The 22,355-nt window shown below is 44.9% G+C and overlaps 1 protein-coding gene across 1 annotated transcript; it reads left to right on the top strand.

The window, feature by feature from the left end:
• Positions 1-20,032: 20,032 nt before the first annotated feature.
• On the top strand, positions 20,033-20,904 carry LOC125547701 (uncharacterized). The gene has a single exon (XM_048711501.2). It carries the CDS (start codon positions 20,156-20,158, stop codon positions 20,669-20,671), a length of 516 nt encoding a protein of 171 aa, XP_048567458.2. The 5' UTR covers positions 20,033-20,155; the 3' UTR covers positions 20,672-20,904.
• Positions 20,905-22,355: the final 1,451 nt, after the last annotated feature.

Here is a 22,355-nt window from a genome sequence, read left to right as displayed (position 1 = left end):
ATTTTGTGTACTACGTCAGCAGGAAGCAGTCAGATGGCCCCGGGGAAAAAATTGGTTGACATAACTGATGATGACAAGATTCAAGAAATGCTGCAAGAATGGGGATGGAAAAGGGTTGATGACTTGCATTGCTACAGGAAACCGAGTTATATGTGATGTTCATGTCGTTTCAACTATCATGGACCATCGTGGTCATGAACTACTTATGTCATTCGAGACATTGTATGTGATGAACTTCTCATTCGAGACTATTTGTGAAATTTGAGATTATGTGATAACCATGTTTGTCATTTGCTATTATATAAACACTAATGTTTGTCATTTGCTATTATGTGAACACTAATGTTTTTCATTCGATAATATAGGTGTTTGCTAAAACAAAATATCTATGTCATTCGATACTATGCTATGACAAAATATGAACAAAATGAAAAAACTACTACACCAGGGCCAGACGCTATGATATGAGATGCAAATAAATAATCCGTGAAAAGAAACTTTTATAATATATTGGTCACACCTCCATCGTGGTCCTAAGAGTCCTCTCAGATAATACACCACCAGGTGGATGTCTCAGTGCAACATTGGCATCGTTGACGCACAGAAGCAACTCTCTGTCGTGCAATTCATGAACACACCAAACTTATGTATTTGAAAGAAGAGAACATGATGCAAGTTTGTTAGAATAGGTCAAACAGACTACCATTTCGTCATGCATCGGTGCATAGTCAACGTGAGCCCCTCTGGTGTCTCTCACAGCCGTGTTGAAGGTATGATAACCTTCTGCAGTCTCCGGGTCTTCAGACACCAACTCTGACCACTCCTCGTGAGTCCAACCAGGCTTTAGCTTTAACCGGTAACGATCCGCATACCACACTTGATACTTCAGATATGCTGACTAATTGTGAGGTGTATTCTCTGATTGCACTAACGTGTCTCTTTGATTCCAAATTTCTATCCACGCACGGTGTTTGTTTGCCCAATCTGATATATCCTAATTGTTCCTTCGATCGAACCTACAAATGATGCACGGGACAAAGCATTAGCAAACATAGACTTATTCAATGATCTACTACATACTCAAGGCATGCTTGCTCACCGATGCAAAGATAGCGTTTCCTCGTTGCTCTCCTCAATTGGAATACCTTATCTTCTTTCAAATTGTCTTGCCACACGGTCTATAAAGTGCCACTCGACTGCGAAGAAGCATATCATTGGGCACCTTGCCCGCCAAAGATGGCTATCACGCGTGCACATCTCATTAAGATCATAGTCACGATCTTCCATATAAGGCAACCAATGTACCTGCAAAACAAAGAGATACATTGTTAGATACAAGTTTCATTCTTGACTAAATTTGGCCTCATCGAACTTCTCTATACCTGCTCAGCAGTCAAGGTGTCCAGCTCGTTCATATAGCACTTATATCGCACATGCGAGCTTCCTGTGTACATTGTCACTTGTTCCCAATAGTAAGCAAGCGTAGGGCGCCGATATGGATCATCATCATGCATACCGTCATGATTACCCCGTGGGTTTGCCATGTTGGGGTTCTTGATATCGGGCCATCCAACCGGGATCCGCTCCCACATCCACACGGATAGGCTCCAAACAAACCCAGCCAATGAGGATGTATCTCCCTTCCTGCGACACGCCAAGTCAAGCTGCAATCAAACAAACATGTTAGATATGGAGGTGCATGACAAATGCAAGTTAAATGGTTGCAAATATCTCTTACCTGACGATACAAATATGCTAGTGCGGCCGAACCCCAGCTATACTGGTATCCCAGTTATTGAGTAGCTCCAGGAACATCCAGAGGGCCGAGTTCTCGGTTGCATCTGAGAAGACTACCTTGGTTAGTACATACCATAGATAGGCCCGCGCGTACTGCTGCACAACCACGTCATTTGCATCATGAGGGCACGGATTGGTGTTTCCTCTGACCAGTTTTAGCCAAGAATGCCTCACTCTCGCGGTATCGGCCTTGCCTTCCTCAGGGGCGTCGGGCTGAACACCAATTAAAATGTCAGTCCGTTCTCGCCAATTAACGGCACTGACATGACCGATAACAGCTTGTCCGTTGATAGGAAGGCCGCTTATCATAGCCATGTCCTCAAGGGTCATCGTCATCTCCCCAAATGGAAGGTGGAACGAGTGAGTCTCCGGCCTCCAACGATCCACAAGTGCGGTCAGCGCCGCGTGGTTCACCGGCTGAGCGCGTCGCATAAACTACAACACGAATGGGAGAAGAACCAATCTCCGAATGTAAGGCTCGTACCGCGGGTCGTAAGTAAAGTCATCAGCGGAATGACCCCTCATGCGCATAGCAACTACAAGCTGCAAATAAAGTAATGTTTTAATCAATACAAGAACACAAATGAGAAACAACGAAAATTGATAAGTCTTGCTTCTTACCTCTCCCTTCTCAATGGCACGAGCACGATGCTCCTTATCCCACTCATCGATTAATCCGCCAGACCAAGGTCCATCATCATCCGCCATCCTACCAAACAAATCACAACATGAACTACAATTACAAACGGTAGAATTTGCTTCTCCAAGTTATGCAAAATTTCTTCATATGCAATCTATATATGCAAAATTTCTCCAAATTTTCTTCTCTTAAATCATGTCACACATAATCATCAAATTTCATCATCTCTTTTGTAAAAAATATTATGCCATCTATATATTCAACTATATTGTCATACCACTTCACACATATAATATTTTTCTAAATATATTTGCTTAACCAATATATTCTTCTCAGATTCAAACAAATATTATGACATCTATATATTCAACATATAGCTAATTTAGTAGCACATGCATACATCATCTATAATTCAAAAAAAATCACAAACTAAGTCTATTGGTGGAAAAATACAAACATCTACCAACTACACTATCTACATAATCATCTACCAACTACAAACATATTCCTAGAACAAAGAATATATCTACTCATGTAACATCACCTATTGTGAAATAATGCATCCAAAAAGAGAGGGGAAAACCAAAACAAATTGGAGGGAAAAGGGGAGAATACCTCAAGGATGCTTGGGGGCCTCAGATCCACAAATTTGGGTGGAGGATGGAGTAGATCAAGGGGGGCTTTGGTGTGAGGGAGAAGAGGGGCGAGAGAGAAAGAACTCTTTGTTCTTGCTTCGGCCGCCGCCAGGGAGAGGTTGGGGATGAGTGGGATGGGCCCGTGGGGTTATCCAGTTACCAGGGCCAGACGCCAGGGTTCCTGGCGTCTGGCCCCTTTGCCACGTCAGTAGGTCAACGGGCAGGCGGGCAGTGCGGGCCAGGGGCCAGACGCCAGGGATGTTGGCGTCACCCAAAGAGGTCAAAATTGAATATTTTTAAACGAGGTCAAATCAAGATTTTGTTAGTCTTTTAGGTCGTAACAGTAATTTTGTCCGACATGGGCACGGGCATATGCGTGCTGGTGCAATACATTGTTCTCTAGGCCTCACACTATCGTGTGGGCGGATATAAGCGTAGGAGATGCCAGTGGCGGTGCTAGTGATGTCAAAGCTATATACATGTGGGTATATGTAAACAAACCACAGTTAAACGCAAACACAATAGTGCTGCTAATCCAAATTATGTGGTGTCACTGTCACTTGGCATCGTAGACAACAAGTAGCACCGTTCCTGGGAGATGCTAAGAGCAGGCTTAGTAGAGTCGTCATATATTGACTGTTTTTGTATAGATATTGAGTGTGGAGGTTGCCAAGGTGATGCGCAAACTAAGAGACTCCATATTTTGAGACCAAATTGTGAATAAAACGAGTAGTGCATTTTGGTGGACGAGCTCCGTGGAGCTCGTTGTTTTGAAAAAGAAAAAAAACAAATATCACATTTTGAAGTTTCAAAAAAATCTGGGAAAAAAAAAGCATACATGTTTATATGGATGTGTTTTACATGTGTATGAAGTTTGACATTGAAATACATTATGGTCAGAGCTACACAAAGAAGACAATTTCGTGCATTTTTTAAGTGAGCAGTGCACATACGGTTCATCATTTTTAAAATCATGATTTTGTCTTTTTTCTGTAGCTCTCACCATATTGTATGCTATCTTCAAATTTTAACACATGTAGTATATATATCCATATGAATGTGTGTGCTTTTTTTAGAACTTTTTGAAACTTCAAAATGTGATTTTCATTTTTTTTTAAATAAAATGCTTCATGGAGCTCGTCCTGCATTTAGCATTTTCGGAATAAAACAAGTTTTTTTAATCTCTCTAATATCCCCATGTGAGGTGGAGATCACGTAATGTTTCCTCCGCGCGCACACACAACTGTCATATGGAGTGCACTCCAAACATTGGCCCCGAGATGCTACGTATGAAGGCTAAGAGGTCAAATATGGAGGACCCTTCATAAATTATAACAAGTCTGTTAGCTAGAGTGCTTTCTTTTTTTGCAAGAATCACCATATCTACAACTATTATGGTGATGGGGCCAGTATGGCGACTCTAAGAGAAATTCTATTAGAGTCACTATATTGAGTGCCATAATAACCATTTACATAAGGATTCTCGGGGAAAAGACCGCTCTAACAAAGTCGTTGTTCGGCTCCAGATCACCATAATTTATGGTTTGGAGCACTCTCTATTCGCCAACCGCTCAGGTGGGAGGGGAATTTTCATCTCCCACCTCATCCTCCCGCGTGGTGTGCCTTCTCTCCCTGCCAATGGCGCAGATGGCCAGACGGCCATGGCACTAAAGACAATTATAAAACTTTCCTTGTATACCCATAAGATATTCATAGTACAAATTATGATCGATTTCTCATGATTACAAAATGCAAGGAGTCCCAATACAGAGCGCTATTCAGGAAGACATATTTCACCCCCTAAAACGCATGTTCAGGTAAAGAATACTCAAGCAACTATATAACCATGTGTATCTACCTAGAGGCTATAAAGTACCTGCGAGCAAACTAAAGGGTAATAATAAATAGCAAAAATTTTGCAAAAAAATACATTTGCATCAACATAAATAATAATAATAATAATAATAATAATAATAATAATAATAATAAAATACCTGTTCAATGCTTGTGCGGATATAAATGATGAAATTTTAGTCCACCCTCATATCAACATGACATAGTCATTGTTATGTGAGATGCCTCACCACGTTGGGAGCAAGACTGTTAAACACGAACGTGACCGAATATGGGACTTGAATTTAAAACCTTAATTACGTGATTTTTTTACGTTTTCACAAATATTTTTAAAAATTTCATAAGAACACTTTAAACGTGTGAATATTTTTTAGATATCACAGACACTTTTTGAACCACAGGAACAACTTTTAAATTGCTTGAACATTTTTACATTTCATGAAAAAATTCAAAATATAAAGAACTAAAAGCAGTAGTGCAGTTCATAGAGGAGAACCAGTGCTACTCCGGTCCTATTTAGTCTGCATATAAGTTTTGTCCGAAATCAAACTATCTCTACTTTGACCAAACTTATAGAAAAAATATCAACATTCACAATGCCAAATCAGTATTATTAGATTCATCATGAAATGAAGTTTCATGGTACATATATTTGATATTGTAGATGTTTATATTTTTTTACTATAAATTTGGTCAAACTTTGCAAAGTTTGACTTGGCACACATCTAATACGCGTAGTAAAAATGACGGGAGGAAGTACATATCTGCACTACATGGTTTTAAAAGGGCAAAACGTACACATTGGTAGAGAGAATCAGTGCTAAAGTGTAATGGGCCAGCCCATTAAAGGAACACTATTGATGACCCTCCCAATGTCTCGCAGTAAGTGAGTTATACTGAAATCACTAATTAAGAGGTACCCTTTGCAATGATCATTTTCACATTTCTCTGGTGTTGACAAGTGACACACTACATGTGCGTCACTTATCGCAATCTCGGACTTTCTTCTTAATTTTCATAAATTCATTTCTTTCAAAATGTTTTATCTCATGAACAATGCGTCCAAATTACAAACTGTTTTTGTTTTTGGATTTCTCACGTCCAGATCTTAGAAATTAGATCCCCTATTAATAGGTTCCGTCGAATTTCTTTAAAAAACCAAAGAAATGAAACCCAGAAAATAATGAAAATAAAATAAACGAAAAAATGGAACACGAAAGCATGGTTGTCATTTTCTTTTTCGGGGAAGCACAAGTGTGCTTCTCATGGAACTACAATATCAGTTTTTATCTTTTCGAGGAGCACAAGTTGTGCTTCTCCTTTTTCATGAAAACACAGTTGTGCTTCTAGTTGAAGCATAATTGTACTTCTCTCATGGAAGCACAGGTTACCCGTTAGCTAATCGCTTGTGAGTTGTAATCGTGCTGGCCGGTCCTATTCGGTGCATAGTACTGACAGTGGCATACCACACGCCTCATGCTCTCTACGGGCCGACCCATACCGGTCTTTTCTCCCCACCGGTTTGGGAACGTTCCGGGTTATTCCTAGAACCATTTTTTCAAAAAAAAAATCTTACTTCTTCCTTTTCTTGTTTGTTCCATTTTACTTTTCCCACATATCTGGAGTTGTTTTCAAACACATGAACTTTTTCACATCCGCAATTCGTTTTCCAAATTTGTGATATTTTTTCAAGTTCATGACTTTTTTTAAATTGCGCCCTATTTTTCAAGTTTATATGCAAATTTTTTAAATTGTGACTTTCCAAATCCATGATTTTTTAAAAATACAAGAATAAGTTTCAAATTCTTCATAATTTTTTGAAATCCGAGAACATTTTCCAAATTCGTGAATATTTTTGGAAATCCAAGAATCGTTTTTAATTTTATGAACATTTTTAGAATTTGGGAACCTTTTTTGAATTAATGAACATTTTTCTGAATCTAACGTTTTTGCAACATTCGAATATTTTTAAATCCGTGGACATGTTATGAATTTTGTGAATTTTTGTGAATTCTCAAACATTTTTACAAATTTAAAACATTTACAAAATTTGAACATTTTACCAAATTTTGGAGCATTTGTTTGAAATCAGAATATATCCTATTTTTTAAGCATTTTTTTAGAAATTGAGAAAAAAATTTGAAAGTCATGAATATTTTTTAAAGAAGCCAAAATGAAAAAGAGGTGAAAAAAAAAGAAAAACAAACAGGTCTGCCTCGCCCCACACAAGGCCGCCGGCGGTGGTCACTTAGTTACATAGTTGGCCGCGGCCCATTATTGCCACCTCTCCCTCTTTCGCCCCTGTTCACTTGCACACGGGTTCGTTGGTTTTTTCCTCCCCGTTCACTATTTCCTACTGTACTGACATGGGCATCAGTTATATATATAGTTTTAAAATAATGTGTACACTAAATTTTTTAGAAATCATGAATTGGAAAAAACCTTGCAATTTTTGAAAATCTTGTGAATTGATTTTTTTTCATGAATTGGAAAAAAGCTCACAAATTTGGAAAGATTCACAGGTTTCAAAAAAGTTCATGAATTTGAAAAAAGTTTGCAGTTTTAATAAATTTGCCAATTTTATATTTTAACAATTTTTTAAAAGTTTATGAATTTTAAAAAACTTTGCATACTTAAAAAAGTTCGTGAATTTGGAAAATGTTTGTGGGTTTCAAGAAAGTTTGCCTATTTGGAAAAATAAGTTCTTGGATTTCGAAAAAGTTTATGAATTTAACGGATGTCAAAAAAAGTTCATGAAGTTTAAAAAGTTTAAGAATTTGAATAAATTCATGATTTTTTGCAAAAAAAGAAAAAGAAAAAGAAAACAAAGAAGGGAAAAACAAACAAAACCCGTCCTAGGAAAAACCGCTAAAACAGTAGTGGAATCTTCTTGAAGGTTCCCAAAATGGGTGAGGAAAAAAACTAACGATATAAATGTGTATAATGTTATGCAAACGAGAAAGTACGATCTCTACATGAGCGACACGTTACAACAAAACTCGCTTTTGTTGGAAGGGGGTGTGCCTTTTACCAGAAGCACTATAACCAACACTTAAGGCGCCAAATAAGAACCAACACTAGCGTCGCACAATGCGCGAAATAGGAGGTCCCGTGCAGTCGCGCTCGCTACTAGTGGGCTACTTATTCTGTGGGCACTTCTTCTGCAAATCTCCAATGCATCATTCCCTCGGATGAGAGCAGCGGTGCCTACGAATCAAGAATGGCTACCATCTACTGTTGGAATGTCAAAGTTGAACGCATATGCATTATGCAGCCGTCTCAAGAATCGATGATTTTGGGGCTGTTGAGGCGGTGCGTAGAGATCACTTGGTCACAGTTTTTGGAGCTTCATCGGCTGTATTCATGGGATCAATGATGCTCCAGTGTTAAAAGCACTCGCCCGCACCAAGGTCCTTGCCTTGGCTGAGGATTTGTTGCTACGGAAATTGTACATCGCTTCTGACTGGCTTCAGGTGGTCTAAGAAATCAATGTGAGACAAGCACGCAATCCCTTGAAGCATGCCTAATTGCCTATGTTCATGAATAAAGGAATTAAAATTTTGAAGCTCACAAGCTTGCTAGATTTTCTTTGTCTCCAGGTGCTGGTAGGCATATTTGGCTCAGTGTGCCACAAGAAACTGTAATGATGCATGTAAACATTCTCATCATCCAGTAAAACTCGCGGAATTTTTTGCTAAGAAGAGCCACTCCCTACTATTGTACCAGACCAGCCGAGCAGGCGTTCGTCCCTCGCGTCGCCCCCGCCCTGGGCGACTCGGGGGCCTCCAACCCTACCCACCGCCGCCGCCCTCTCCTTCTCCCCTCCTCGCGCCGCCGCCGGGTGACGCCGCCGGGTGAAATCCGCGTGGCAGACGACGGCGGCGGGGGGACTCCCTCTCCCCCCCCCCCTTCTTCCGCGGGCGGCGGATCTAGGCGGCAGGCGGCGGTGTCCTGCGGCGGCAGGCCTCGGCGAGCGGTGGCGGGGCGCGGGGCACGCGGCGGCGAGCCTCGGCAGGCGGTGGCGGCTGCGCGCCGGGCTGACTCCGGGGCGGTGGCGCGGGCTTGGATCCATCGCGGATCTGACCTGTGGGCGCAGCCTCGGCCTCCCCTGCTCGGCCGACGGGTCTCGGTGGGGGGGCTTCTCCGTGCTGAGATCTGCCAAGCGGGATCATCCAGATCCCGGCAAGAACGGCGGCGACCCGTGCACGAGAGATGGAGGTTTTCGATCAGATCTAGGTGAAAACCTGCTATTGGCTAGTGTCAAGGCCGGCGATGGCGACGCTGTCTGCGCCGTTCCCTTCCTGAAGGCATCGTCGTGGAGATGTTCAAGGCCACTCTCTGCTATCTCCGGGGGAAACCCTAGATCAGTAGATCGGATGACGGCGGCTCTCTGGTGTCGTTTTCCCCCATGGGGGCGTCATTCTTGGAGATGCACACGGGCTCGAGGGACTAGAGGACGGCGATTTGGTAGAGCGGTGCTTCATCTTTCCCATTGAAGGTGGCGGATCTCGGCGGCGTGGTGCTGTTGAGACTCGGCGTCTGATGCGCAGAGATGGACTCGCGCAGGAGGAGGTTGCTGTCTGGCGTCATGGTGACGTCGATGGCTGAGTGGCCAGACAAGGTAGAAGCCTCAATATGACCTGAAGACGGACTTGTGGAAGATGGCGGCGACGACACACGAGTGTGTCTGACCGGATTGTGTCCCAGACCCGGTATGTGGCTCGGCTGGGGCTTCCGAATATGTTTCGGCTTCCGGCTTTTGATGTTAGGCTTAGGTGAGTGGTTTGGGTAGTGGCCCAGCTAGCACCCCTTCATCATTTTGGATAGGAGTAGCGGCATGTGTTGCCAAGATGGTGGATTCAGGCACATTGTTGTAATACTTTGTAAGGTCATCGAGAATAATCAATAAAGTGGTTGTATGCATCTCCTAGATGCAGAGGCCGGGGTCATCCTCCTTTTCTAAAAAAAAAGTAATATGGATCGGAGGGAGTAAAACAGTTCAAAAAAAGAACTAAGATTCAAAATCCATTATGAAAAGCTAAGACTGAAATTTTCTATTCTGTAAGCCATGATAACTGATATATTTCACAGACTGTTAGTGCTATATTCCAATAATCTGCAAACTTCATTCAGAACATAGTTGTTAACAATACCCACATCGGACAGATATATCAAAGACTTCTATTCCTTGAATTCTACGGACTGCTAGTGCACACCGTTCTAAATAAGCTGGTTCAAATTATGAATAACAGTGTAAGTATAGTTCAGATTTTGAATAACAGTTGGATATCCTCACGGCACTTGTTTTCTGAGAAAATCAGAAGGACACATAACACTTTCCAAGTCATCATTCATGCGTATTTAGAACCGCCACAGATAAAATTCAGAAGACGCATATGTACACCAAGATCAAGGTGCAGCCAACGAAGTCCTAATAATATTTATCAAAGTCCAATAATATTCTTGACTTCTGAACAAACAGCGTAGCAGCTGTCTCAAGTTTTCAAACCCTTCTTCACTCTAGAAGCAAGAAATAACGAACACAGAGAATGTCAGACACACCTTCCATCGCACCCCATAAAGAAAATGCGAAAAAATTCTAGAAATACCCTGCACCGAATAGCAGAGCATGAAAAATACGAATGAAACCAGATTCTTGTCTGTCAGCTCCCACAATTTCTGAACACGTCATAATTTCCAGCCTTCAATACTCCACAAAAATATAACGAAGTGTGCTCTGCTGCCTATGAACAAAGACACCCAATGCCAGATCGCTGCCAAGAAAAAATATGGTACGAACAGAGAAGGGGGCTGGGGTCAGAGGAGCTCAAGGGCGACCAAACCTGATATAGCAGAACGGGTACCACATTGATCATTTTTAGCAGAAAATGGAGTAGACTAATTGAACCTTGGTATTATAATGGTCACAAATGGAAGTGTTGAACTTCTTATATAGCTAATGGTATTCACATCAATCTCAGTCAGATCTCATGCAGCCGACCAAACCTGATATAGCAAAACGAGGACCACATTGCATAAGTTAAGCTAGATACAAGGTTGCTGAAATGTATAAATAGATCATAGGTCTTCAAAAGGTAAACCAGTTGAGGCCACAAGTTCAGCAAATGGGCAAAAGTGCAACATTGCATCTCGACAGGAGTTCAAACTTCTTATGAATGGAACAGAGTAAGGCACACGATCCAGGTAGACAAATTGCAGCAACCTCGGAAGGAAGCTGAACCCTGCGACTAATTAAGGGACATGGAAGTCTGAACAACCAGGAATGGTGGACCATCTGATCTACTTCCGCTGCTCGAAACTGAAACCTGAGTAAACCATAGAAGGCACAGTGAGCAGATGCAAGTAGAGACTAAATTTTTTGAGAAGGTACGATTGAATAACGAGTGGCAAATACAGCAAAAGAAATTGTTTGGAAGACTCGATAAACATACAGCTTGATCTCGCTATGCAGACACAGGAAGGATGAGCTGTTAAATGATCCATTTCAACTAAATAGTGAAAATGCCTCACATTGTTTATTTGCTTATTTTACCTTTCCACTTGCTTTGACCAAATCACATTTTCAGTATAACATGTAAAGTGGATGTGATAACATTCTAGTTGAACTTTCCGACTCCTATATTTACAAATAGTTCAATGTCTAGTTTTCAAATTTTAAATATATTTAAGGTTTACTTTTTGATTTCACTCACACATGTGGACTACATAAGCATCGGTGAATTGTAGTAACAGATACGTACAGGAAGAATGATAAGAATCATGTTGGATGCTAATTTGGGCAGGAGTTACTCCATGAATACCAAGCATCTTCACAATTTGACAAATCCTTTCATCCTCCTTGCTACAATGGATTTCAACTACCTTGAGATGCTTCGACACCAAGAAAGATTCCATTGGGTTGTAGCTTTCACTTGATCCACTGTCAAAATCCTGTCATGAACAAGATTTTGCTAATCAGCTCTACATGGCACCTTGAACGACAAAAGATATCATATATGAAAAATCATGTACCTTGTCATAGTGAAGTTGAAGGGTAAGCTTTTCTAGAATTGTTGAGTGCTCAAGAAAGTAAACTAGTCCAGTGAAGTTAGCAGTCAAGCACCATTCATTGAGCAACACAGTTTTTTAGCTTGCCAAAAATAGGGCACCATTTCAAGTCCTTCCTGAAAAACTGAAAAACAAAGTTGCAGAGGATAGGAAACAATAATTAAGTAAATTCAGAAGTAGCTCGGTTGGCAAGGTGGTGCTGTCACCACACAGCCCGCCCGCATTCGAGGCTTGCGTCCGCGGTGCTGTACACATTCAGGTGGACAGAAAATCCCTCGGCGACTTAAAAAATGATTTAATGACTTTTTATTTCTCAGGTAAATCAATTGTGGGCAGATAGAATGTTACACATTACAGTTTTACAAGTTTTTAGTTTACTCAGAAAAGAAACATATATTAAGACATACCATGTAAAGTGTTAGCAAAAACTAGCATAGCTCATAAAATAATCTTACTTGTATGCTTCCGTATAGTATGATGTCCGAAGTATCAGCTAGCAACAATTTATAATGTACTACCATCTTCACAACCAAATTTTAGGAGATGTCTGGATAGAAACATGCTGGCTAAAAAGAGTGGATCCGTGAAAAACAAGCAATTGGACATTAGGAGCAAGTTTAACATTATAGCTGGATTTATTTATATCTGATACAAAGATGCGATGTTGGATGGCTATCAACACAAGAAGACGGCAAAAGAGCAAACATACCAAAGACCAATCACTTATCAGCTCCAAATTCGTCGCGCCGGACAAACCTTCAAAAAGCACAAAGCGATCATCTTCCCCGTAGCATCCGTCACATGACTCCTTACCACAATCCCCAAGGTACTTTTCACAATAACAAGCATCTTCGCAACAGAGGTGAATCCTGATAAATGATCTTACCAATGATGGTAGACTCTCAAGCAACGTAGTCCACTCATAACAGTCAGCCAGTTCAAAGGTAACAAGACCTGCGAAAATGTTATACGGAACCATGGTTCAGCCAAACCTACGCTCGACACCATTGATCTCTGGACACTTTTTATAAGGATCCGTGCATGATTGATTAAAAAATGCATGATGGGAGCTGTTTGCATGTTAAATAATGTATGACGCGCATCCATATGTAGCAGGATGTTGAATCGTACGGCGTCGACCATAGGTTCGGCGGAACCATGGTCCAGAATCACGCCTCTCCAAGACCTGGAGCAGAAAGGCGATTCCGTGGTTTATGTGTGTGTGTGTGGAATACAGTCTCGATGTTCTTAGTTTCAGATGACGTAAAGAATTAGAAAAGACATCGCCAAGGTTGACATACGACTTTTCTATCTCTAACACCTCTAGCGCCTGACAGGTCAAGACATCTAGAGGGTTTTCGCCAAACTCTACACGGCAAAGCTCTAACCTTGTCAGCTGCTGGGATACGACGCTGTTGTTGGATAGCTTCAAAGGCATACGATCAGGACCCGTGATTGCAACTCGAAGGACCGACACTCGCACGAGGCAGCATACAGGACCCAAGATTCAACATAGCAAAGTATCCCATCATGGCAGAGTATCCCAACATAATCATCATCCCTAAAGCAAGTCATATCACATTCACGAAGAGGTGAGCTTTGATCACGGCACTCGAGCAGCTTGCTAACAAAATTGTTGAGGGCCTTGGCACTTTCGAGCGAATGAGGCAAGATCAGGGTTGGCATGGACTTCCAGAGGTTGCCCCAGCGGCGCGCGAGCACGGACGTCCTCGCGACATCCCGCGGTGGAATGAACGAGCAGCAGCAGCTCGAGCAGACCTTCCGGGAGATCCTCGAAGCAGTCCTTGCCGCCAGCCACATACACGTTCTTGCTGCCAGCCATTCCGTCGAACAGGTGGCTCGCGCGGCAGCTGCCGACGCGATGGACACGGTCTGCGCAAAGATCATCGTCATCGGCCAGGAGCAAAGGATGGACAAGAACCAAGTACCTTTATAAGTCGCCGCGCAGAATGCCTGAGTGCTCCCTCTCCTCGACGGCGCACCGTGGCCAGTGGGTTTGCTCTCAAGCACTGGATCACCTGTCCGAGCACTATATCATCACAGACGCCACATGCCCCCACGGAACGATCCACGTGCACGCGGTGTCCTCCATGAACGCGGGGCCTCGAGCAACGGAGACGAGCGGATCGGAACTTCGGAAGAGGAGGCGAGCAAGGGAATTTTTCTCCACCAGTCTGCCGAAAACTGCAGTCCGCGTCACACCACCGCGGCGGCCCACGTAAGAAACAGAACCCAGCCCATCACCGGGAACAGCGAGACCCCCGTCACAATTCCAACCTACCTACCACGGTCCATCTTTCTTCATTTTCCTTTTCCTTCAAACAATATACCTTTGCATTATACTCCATACAGAACACGGTGAATGTATAGACAATTTTCAAATATGTGCGCAGTTTTCATTTGCGAACACAATGTGTGCATTTTTTTAGAAAATTGCAGGAAGACTTTCTAAATTACAAGAATATCAATTTTTTAATTATACAAGGATTGTTTGAAGGACAGGGTCACTTTTAAGAATTACGATTACACATACACTTTTTAAAATTCATAAATATTCTGAACCTGGACATTCTTAAAATAAATGAACACTTTTATGAAATAGATCAATATTTGTAAATAAAAAATCTCCTAAAAAACACGAATAGGTTTTGAAATGATATTAATGTTTTAATGAGTAAACCCTTTTAAAAATTATATGAACTTTTTAAAAGGTGTAATTATATTTTTCAATTACAAAAAATCTTTTTAAACAAATGTAAACATTTTTTACATTTATTTTTTTAGAAAAATATTGGAATGTATATGTTGTTTTTTTAGAAAATATATTTCGTTTTCTAGATGTAAAAAACAGTGTACCTGTAAAGTGGTAAGCCCGTTAGGAGGTCCTTCAGTCGAGGTGCATGCTCTGGGCCACTACCAGCGACACATAATCACGTATGTCAATTGTTATAGACTTTCCCAAGCACATGCACATTGATTCTTAAAAGCCTATGTGTGCAGGTGAAAAAAATAAATTAATCTGCTTATGTGATTTTAGGATTTCCATTACATATGTGTTGGGAAGGGGGGGGGGGGGGGGAGGGGAGGGGGAGGGGGCAAGACAACAAAAATATTACACCCACAATAAGAAGATCTACACTAAGTTTCAAGGATGGATTTGGACATTGGTTGGCAGCAACGTCTGAATCCAAGGAGCTTCTTTTAGGGGTGCCATTGAAACAACTTTGCGGTGACGTCCTAGCAATAATATCTAGCTACAAATGTTTGGGGCGATGTTCCTAGGAAATGGAGTAGTTTGCTGGTATTGGTAGAGTTTTGGTACAATACCAGCTATCACTCAGCTTTGGGCATGTCTACGTTCAAGGTCCTATATGGGCATGAGCCACAATGCTTGGGAATTGACAGTTCTGATGTGTGCTTTGTTCCAGAGTTCCAAGAGTGGCTTCAAGAATGCATCAATATGTTAGAACTCCCCCAGTTCCAGTTACAACGTTGCTCGGCATCGCATGAAATTTCAAGCTGACAAACATCACACTAAGCGCTCCTTTTCAAGGGGTGACATGTTCTTCCTTAAGCTACAACCATATATCCAACTGCCGTTGGTAAAGCGCCGCAATCATCAACTTTCACTCCGCTACTTTCGGCCCTGATAAAGTGGTCTAGTGCATCACATAAAAAACGCAACCTCGTAAGACATCATTTGTTCACCATGTCTTTCATGTGTCATTGATATCTAGTGTGCTTCCCGCTCTTAATGACATTTGGCTTTCCCGCGGAGGTTCTTGACCGCAACTGGCATCACACCAATAACACAACGTATTGCTCAAGTCCTTAATCATTGGTTGGGTGATTTGGCACATGTTGATTCATGGGAAGGAGAAGATGACATCTGCCGGTGCTTTTCGACAGCGGCGACTTGGGAATAAGTTGGCTTTCGCCTTTCAAGGTAGGAGGGGTGTTAGGACCTCTACTACTTCCACTACCACATCGGTTGCGTCCATCCTATCAGGCCCAGCTGCATCCACGGCAAAACCAAGGCACAAGAGAGCAAGCCAACACAACACAAGGACTACAAGGGACGCTTAGGTCAACTAAGGTGTCATACTGTAGGATTGAAAGTATGTCTAGAGGGGGGATGATTAGACTACTTGACCAAATAAAAACTTATTCTTTTCTCAATTTTAGATGTACGCAAGTTTTAGAAATTGTACCAAGTCAAGTACACCCAACACATGCAAGTCTAAGAGTTGTGCAGCGGAAAGTAAAGACTTTGCATATGAATGTAAAGGAGAGATCGGAGATTTCAAACGCAATCAAGACACGATGATTTTTGTCGTGGTTCCAGTAGGTGATGCTATCGTACATCCACGTTGATGGAGACTTCAACCCACGGAGGGTAATGGTTGCGCGAGTACACGGAGGGCTCCACCCATGAAGGGTCCACGAAGAAGCAACCTTGTCTATTTCATCATGGCCTGTGCCCACGAGGACTAGTCTCACTCGGATAGATCTTCACGAAGTAGGCGCCCTTACAAACTCCTTGGGTTCAACTCCACAATCTCTAGGAGGCTTCCAAGTGACACCTAACCAATCTAGGAGACATAACTCTTTAAAAGGTAATAAATGGTGTTGTTGATGATGAACTCCTTGCTCTTTGTGTTTCAAATGATAGTCTTCAAAACACTCAAACGCTCTCTCAAAGATTTGGCTTTGGTGGATGGGAGGAATGAATGGAAAGCAATTTGGAAAAAGCTAGAAATCAAGGTTCGAATGGTTTGGATTGGAATCTCTTGATCTCAGCACATAACTAGGTGGTTCTCTTCTCAGAAAATGAGTAGTGAAAGTTGTGGTTCGTTCTAATGGCTCACTCTCTCTGAGTAGATGGTGGTGGAGGGGGATAAATAGACAACATAAAAAATCCAACCGTTGCAAGTCTTTGACCCAACTCGGTGAAACCGACATGAATATCTCGGTGAGACCAACTAGTGCAAAAGACTTGAACGTTAGGCTTTTCTGTGAGACCGAACAGAACATCTCAGTGGGACCGAAGTGCAATTACTAGGGCAAGACCTCGTTTCGGAAATTCTGATCGGTTTATCTTGGTGGTTCCGAAATGAAGCAACTTCATCACGGAAACTTGGTCAGGTCATCTCGGTGAGACTGGGATCCATTTCGACTGTACCGAAGTGTTAAGGTTTGGCGTAAAGCAGTGTATGGTTCATGTCGGTGGGTCCAGATGGGAGTGTTTCGGTGGGACCGAGATGGATATTTAGGGTTTTGGATAGGAGTGAAGTAGAGAAGTAGTTGAGAGTTTTGGAGCAATATCATTAAGCATTTTGAGCAATTGACTCATGATCAAAATCTCATCCTCTTCTGATAGTATTGCCTTTCCTATGGACTCAATGTGATCTTGAATCACTTAACCAAAAATATAGAGTCATGGAGCTTTGCCAATCTCTGTCCTTAGCATTTTGAGGGGTCCACATCCACTAGTCTTTGCCATGCCAATCATTTAACTTCTCTGAAATCTATTATCAATGTGCATTAGATCAATGATTTATATGTTGTTATTAATTATCAAAACCACCCGAGGATTAGTTGCATTTTCAGATAGCGTACAAGAACATTAGCCGTGCCATAGCTCCTGCGTGGTTCAACCTACGAATCACGATATTGGCTTTTCCCTGACCTTCCCTATCGTTCGTCCCTCTTTAAACATTATTTGTATAGTGAAATATGTATAACAAACAAGGATTTGTATAAAATGAGAGTTGAATTGCCAGTGGGTTTTAAGAGCATCTCCCACAACAGTCGCTGCAACCCACCTCTCCCTAACCACCGCCTGCACGATTTCAGCGTTGAATGTTGCTATTTTATAGCAATTGTTGGAGCAGTGGTGCCCTATTTTAGGGCTACTGTTGGAGGTGAACGTTTTCTGATTGCCCTAAAAACACTTTGCGGTGCCTTCAATTTTACTCAAAGCTTTTTTTTTTGCGCTATCATAGGGCTGTTGTTGGAGATGCTTGAACACAACGCTTGTGTCACTCTTTTTTTTTTGTAACTATGATGATAGTCCAAGTACCCGAACACTTCTAGCTTGGGGGCATTGCCAATCTTGATCCCGGTCCACAGGACACTGGCAGGGTTGAGAGATCCCCGGACCTTGTACATGATGAATCGTTCGAGACGCTAGGTGTCCACCACGACGATGTTCTCCATCACGGAATCGCAGATCTGCACGCACCAGAGGCTCTGGCCGATGAGATGGAGCCCCAGGTGATAGGCGTACAGTTTGCGGGAACACACCCGATAGCACACGACGAACACGTATGCACCAAATATCTCGCCACCGCCAGGTAAGGCAAGGGTAGCACTCATCGCCGGCGGGGATAGACATTCCTTATTCCAACCGGAGACGGCGAGAGATGCTTGGCCACAATCTAGGCTGCAAAAGCAGAAAGGTTGGGCACGCGTTGGGCCAGGAGGCAAGATATCTCGAGCAAGGTCATTCACGCCGAGGACGGGACGACGATGATATCCCGTTGATTCTTCCGTGCATCGCTCATCGCCGGCCGGCGGTGACAGATATTTTTTTATTCCGACCGGAGACGGTGAGAGATAGATACCTGGCTACGACCATAGGTTGCAAAAAAGTTGGGCACGCGTTGGGCCGGGAACGGGGCGACGATGATGTCGGTCTCGTTGATTCTTCCGTGCGTCGCCCGACGGACCGGTGTGGTTGATTCTTCCGTGCACGCAAAAAGGCTGGACAGCTCCGGGCCGGTCGATGAGGCGAGCGGCCCAGCGCAGGCGACGCCGACGCATGCCCACCACCCCGGCGCGGCAGGCAGGCAAGGCACATCGGGGCCGACCAGGCCAGTCGCGCCCGGGACCGCCCAAGTTGCGCGCCATGCCAGAGCATAACAGGAGGACCGAAGCCAAGACAAATCCCAGCCTCGGCTGTCGCCCCGGATCTTCTTGGGACAGAGTGGCGTCGTCGTCGACGATGGATCGACGCGATAAAAATACAGGCGCCACCGCCCACTTGTTGCAGCAGCCAAGTTGAGCGAGCCCCACGTCGCTCAGTCCGTCGGCCAGTTGCTGTATTCTCGGACTTGCCGACATACGGGCAGCCTCATGTCGGCCCCTTAAAGTAAAGTAGTAATAGCCCCCTCGTCGATCGCTTTAATGCCGAGATACGACCGGTGGTGGTACCGCTGCACCACGCCACCGGCTCAGTACACGTACTAGTACGTACGAACCAGTGTTATCGAGCTATTATTAGATACATTTAATTATGATGAGATGAGACAATGATATGATAGTAGAAAACCGGTGGGATTCGGGCGCTTGCAGGTTCTAGTAAGTAGTAGATGAGACGATGATATGATAGTAGCATGCATTGTTGGACGCCGATCTCTTAATTATGCTTCACGGTGTCGGCATACGGTCTGCACATGCACGCCGCCCTCGGCGCTCACCTTCCCGAGCCGAGCCCCCGGCGCCTCCACGTGAGCCGCGACGGGATCGGCGCGACGCACGCCGGCGGCACATGTCGTGCAACACGGGCGCGATCTCCGTCTATGCGTACGTGCAATAACTCGTACTAGCATACTAGACACAAGCAAAAGGGTGAATTTGTCACGGAATGCACGGATCGCGATTTACCATTGCCATCGATGCGTCGCCTTGTCGACCGGACCGGAAGGCCAAGAAGAACAGCGACGTGGCCGGCCGCGCCGCGCGGGCCGCCACCAGGCCCAGTTGCGTTGCATGCACATCCACCCGAGTCGCCGTCACGGGGCCGGGTCGACGGATGGACCCGGTGCGGCGTACGCACGCGGCCAGCGCTGAAGGCGGCTGTGTAGCGGCGGCGTGCACGCTGCGACCAGGCCAGCAATGCCCAGCACACCGCTGAACCGAACCGGTGTCGACCAAGTGGCTCGCCGCACCGCCAAAAGGACGACCCGGACCCGAACCCCGCCCCGCCGCTGCGAGTACAAAAGGGCCGCAAAGCCCAAGCACCATCGTATCACCCCAGCCCCACCCCCACACTCCCCCGGCGCTCTCACTCTCCCCTCGCCGCCTCCCCTGCACCAGAGCTAGCAGAGGAGGGCTCTCCGGACTCTAGCCGGGCGCCATGAAGCGGACCAGGGCGCAGAACCCCAAGGCCCAGGACCCGGAGCCGCAGGACCCCGCCGCCGCCGGGAGCAACCCCAACCCGAAGCCGCAGCGCCGCGCGAAGCAGCCCCGGCAGCCCAAGGCGGCGGCGACGGCGGGCAAGAAGACGGCCGCGGCGCGCGATGCCGCCGCGGTGGCCGCGACCGCTGCCGCTGCTGCTGCCACCTCCGTCGCCGCAGCGTCCCCTGCTGCGGAGATGGCGCCCGTCGTCCCCGACGTGTGCGTCGCCGCCGGCGGAGGAGGAGGTGGGGAGGTGGCGTGCGGCCTGCCGGCTGAGTGGGACGAGATGGACGGGTCGCCGTGGTGGACGTTCGGGGTGGAGGAGGAGAAGCTGCTGGGGTGGTTCCCGTTCGTGGAGGAGGACTTCCTGTCCGTCGGCGGCGTCGGCCCCGCCGCCGCCGAGCCCTCGGTCTTCGACGACGACATCTGGCGGATCCACCAGATCTACGAGATCCCCAGCTACGCCGCCAAGTGAAGCGAAGCGACGGACGTCGCAAAATGCGGGCGGGCGGGCGGCATTCGGCGTGGAGGCCTTCCGCTTCGAGAGAGAAATTAGATAGGAGCTGCTACCACTACTAGTGCTTTTGCGGTACAGGAACGGGGAACGGACTAATCGAGGAGGCCACTAATATCACCTTAGGCGAGCGAGCGAGCTAGTTAACCAGATGTTATGCAAGCAAGCAAAAGAAGAAGAAAAATTGCGACGGCGATGCGATTTCACGTGCCCTCTTCTTGTGCCCTGCGTCTTGATTTTAGCCGTGTTGTTGCGCGATTAGCTTCCATTCTCATGTGCGTTCTCCGGTAACGTGGCTCGTCACCGGAGTAGTTCTTGGTATTAGGACTTGCATTCCATCACAGCAACGCACAAACGAGGGCTCCTGTCCTGTGGGTGGCAAACTGCACAGTGCAGTGCAGTTGGTTCCATCATTTCAATGGAGCGGGACGACAAGCCTGCCTCTGCCTGTTGCCTCCAGAAAGAGACCAAAATTTGGGCGGGTTTGCGCGCGCAAACGGAGCAAGAACGGCGCGGAGAAAGGAAGCGGCGCTCCTGAATTTCTGGAGGTGGAGGTGGAGTGCGTTCCCATGTCAGCAAATGCCAGAATCGCGTCGTTTCTGTAACTCTGTTTTCCGTGAACCACGGCGCGTTCCCATGTCAGCAAATGTGGCTGAATCGCGTTGCTTGTCTCCGTTTCCGTGGAACAGCTGTTGCACTTCGTAAGAGTATGTAATGTACGTTCAGTTGCAGCACGCGCAAGGTTGAAATATAAAACCGCAGAATGCTACTTTCAAGCCCTTCTGTGGTTTTGTACGATTTTTATAGGACATGATTTCTAATTTTTTTCTATATAAAGCCCTTTGATTTTGTATAGTGGATTCATGTCTTCCATCACATATCAAAGAGCAAAATATTAGGCCGGACCTAATGATGAAAAAGAAAACAATAAACCAAGCAACATCTGTTTCCTACAAGAAGTGATGCACATGTCTATCTCATCACCGATAACTTTTTTCTATTTTCCAATGGATTTTCTATCCTATGAACCTAAGATGATGAAAAACTTGGTGACGACAAAACATTTTTAGGGTAGAGGAGAGATGGTTTTGGGGCATCCGGCTCTTGCTGCTTTAACACATGATGTGAAAGTGGTGCTAATTTTTTTTAAACTGAAGCATGATTCATTCCATGCATCTAAATTTCAAATAGACAATTAAACGTTACTATGATGCATCAAGAAACTACCACTCATTTTTTGCAGTAGACCGTCACGGGGGAAGATGTCTTTGCATGCGCACGGTACCCATCAAAGTTGTCGTCGTGATCATCCCTCAGCCGGAGGGGCTTGCCATGCGGTTGTTGTCGGTAGACGACTTGACCTCCTTCTCCTCCTCGTCGCATCAACCGCCCCATCGAGTTGGTCGAACAACTCATCGACCTCGGCCTTGATCTTGTGACAACGCTCCTCATTCTCCTTGTGCTTCATGTCCTTGGCGAGGAATGCAACCTCCGTCGCCACGAGGCCCGGATTGGCCTCGATAAACTTCTGCATGTACATTGCATCCTAGCCCCGGCGGGACGCGACACAACGGCCAGGCGGTTCACCTATTCTTACGCATGAAAAATGATTTGTATAGGAGGGGCGATGAACTGAGCCTCATCG

Source organism: Triticum urartu, chromosome 3A (genome assembly GCF_056163025.1).
Source record: "Triticum urartu cultivar PI428250 chromosome 3A, HENAU_Tu73, whole genome shotgun sequence".
NCBI classification, from domain to species: domain Eukaryota; kingdom Viridiplantae; phylum Streptophyta; class Magnoliopsida; order Poales; family Poaceae; genus Triticum; species Triticum urartu.
Note: the sequence above shows the minus strand (reverse complement) of the source record. Positions and strands in the feature narration are given on the sequence as shown.

Coding starts and splice junctions, on each gene's coding strand:
- LOC125547701 (XM_048711501.2), top strand. CDS start 20,156: ATGAAGCGGACCAGGGCGCAGAACCCCAAGGCCCAGGACCCGGAGCCG.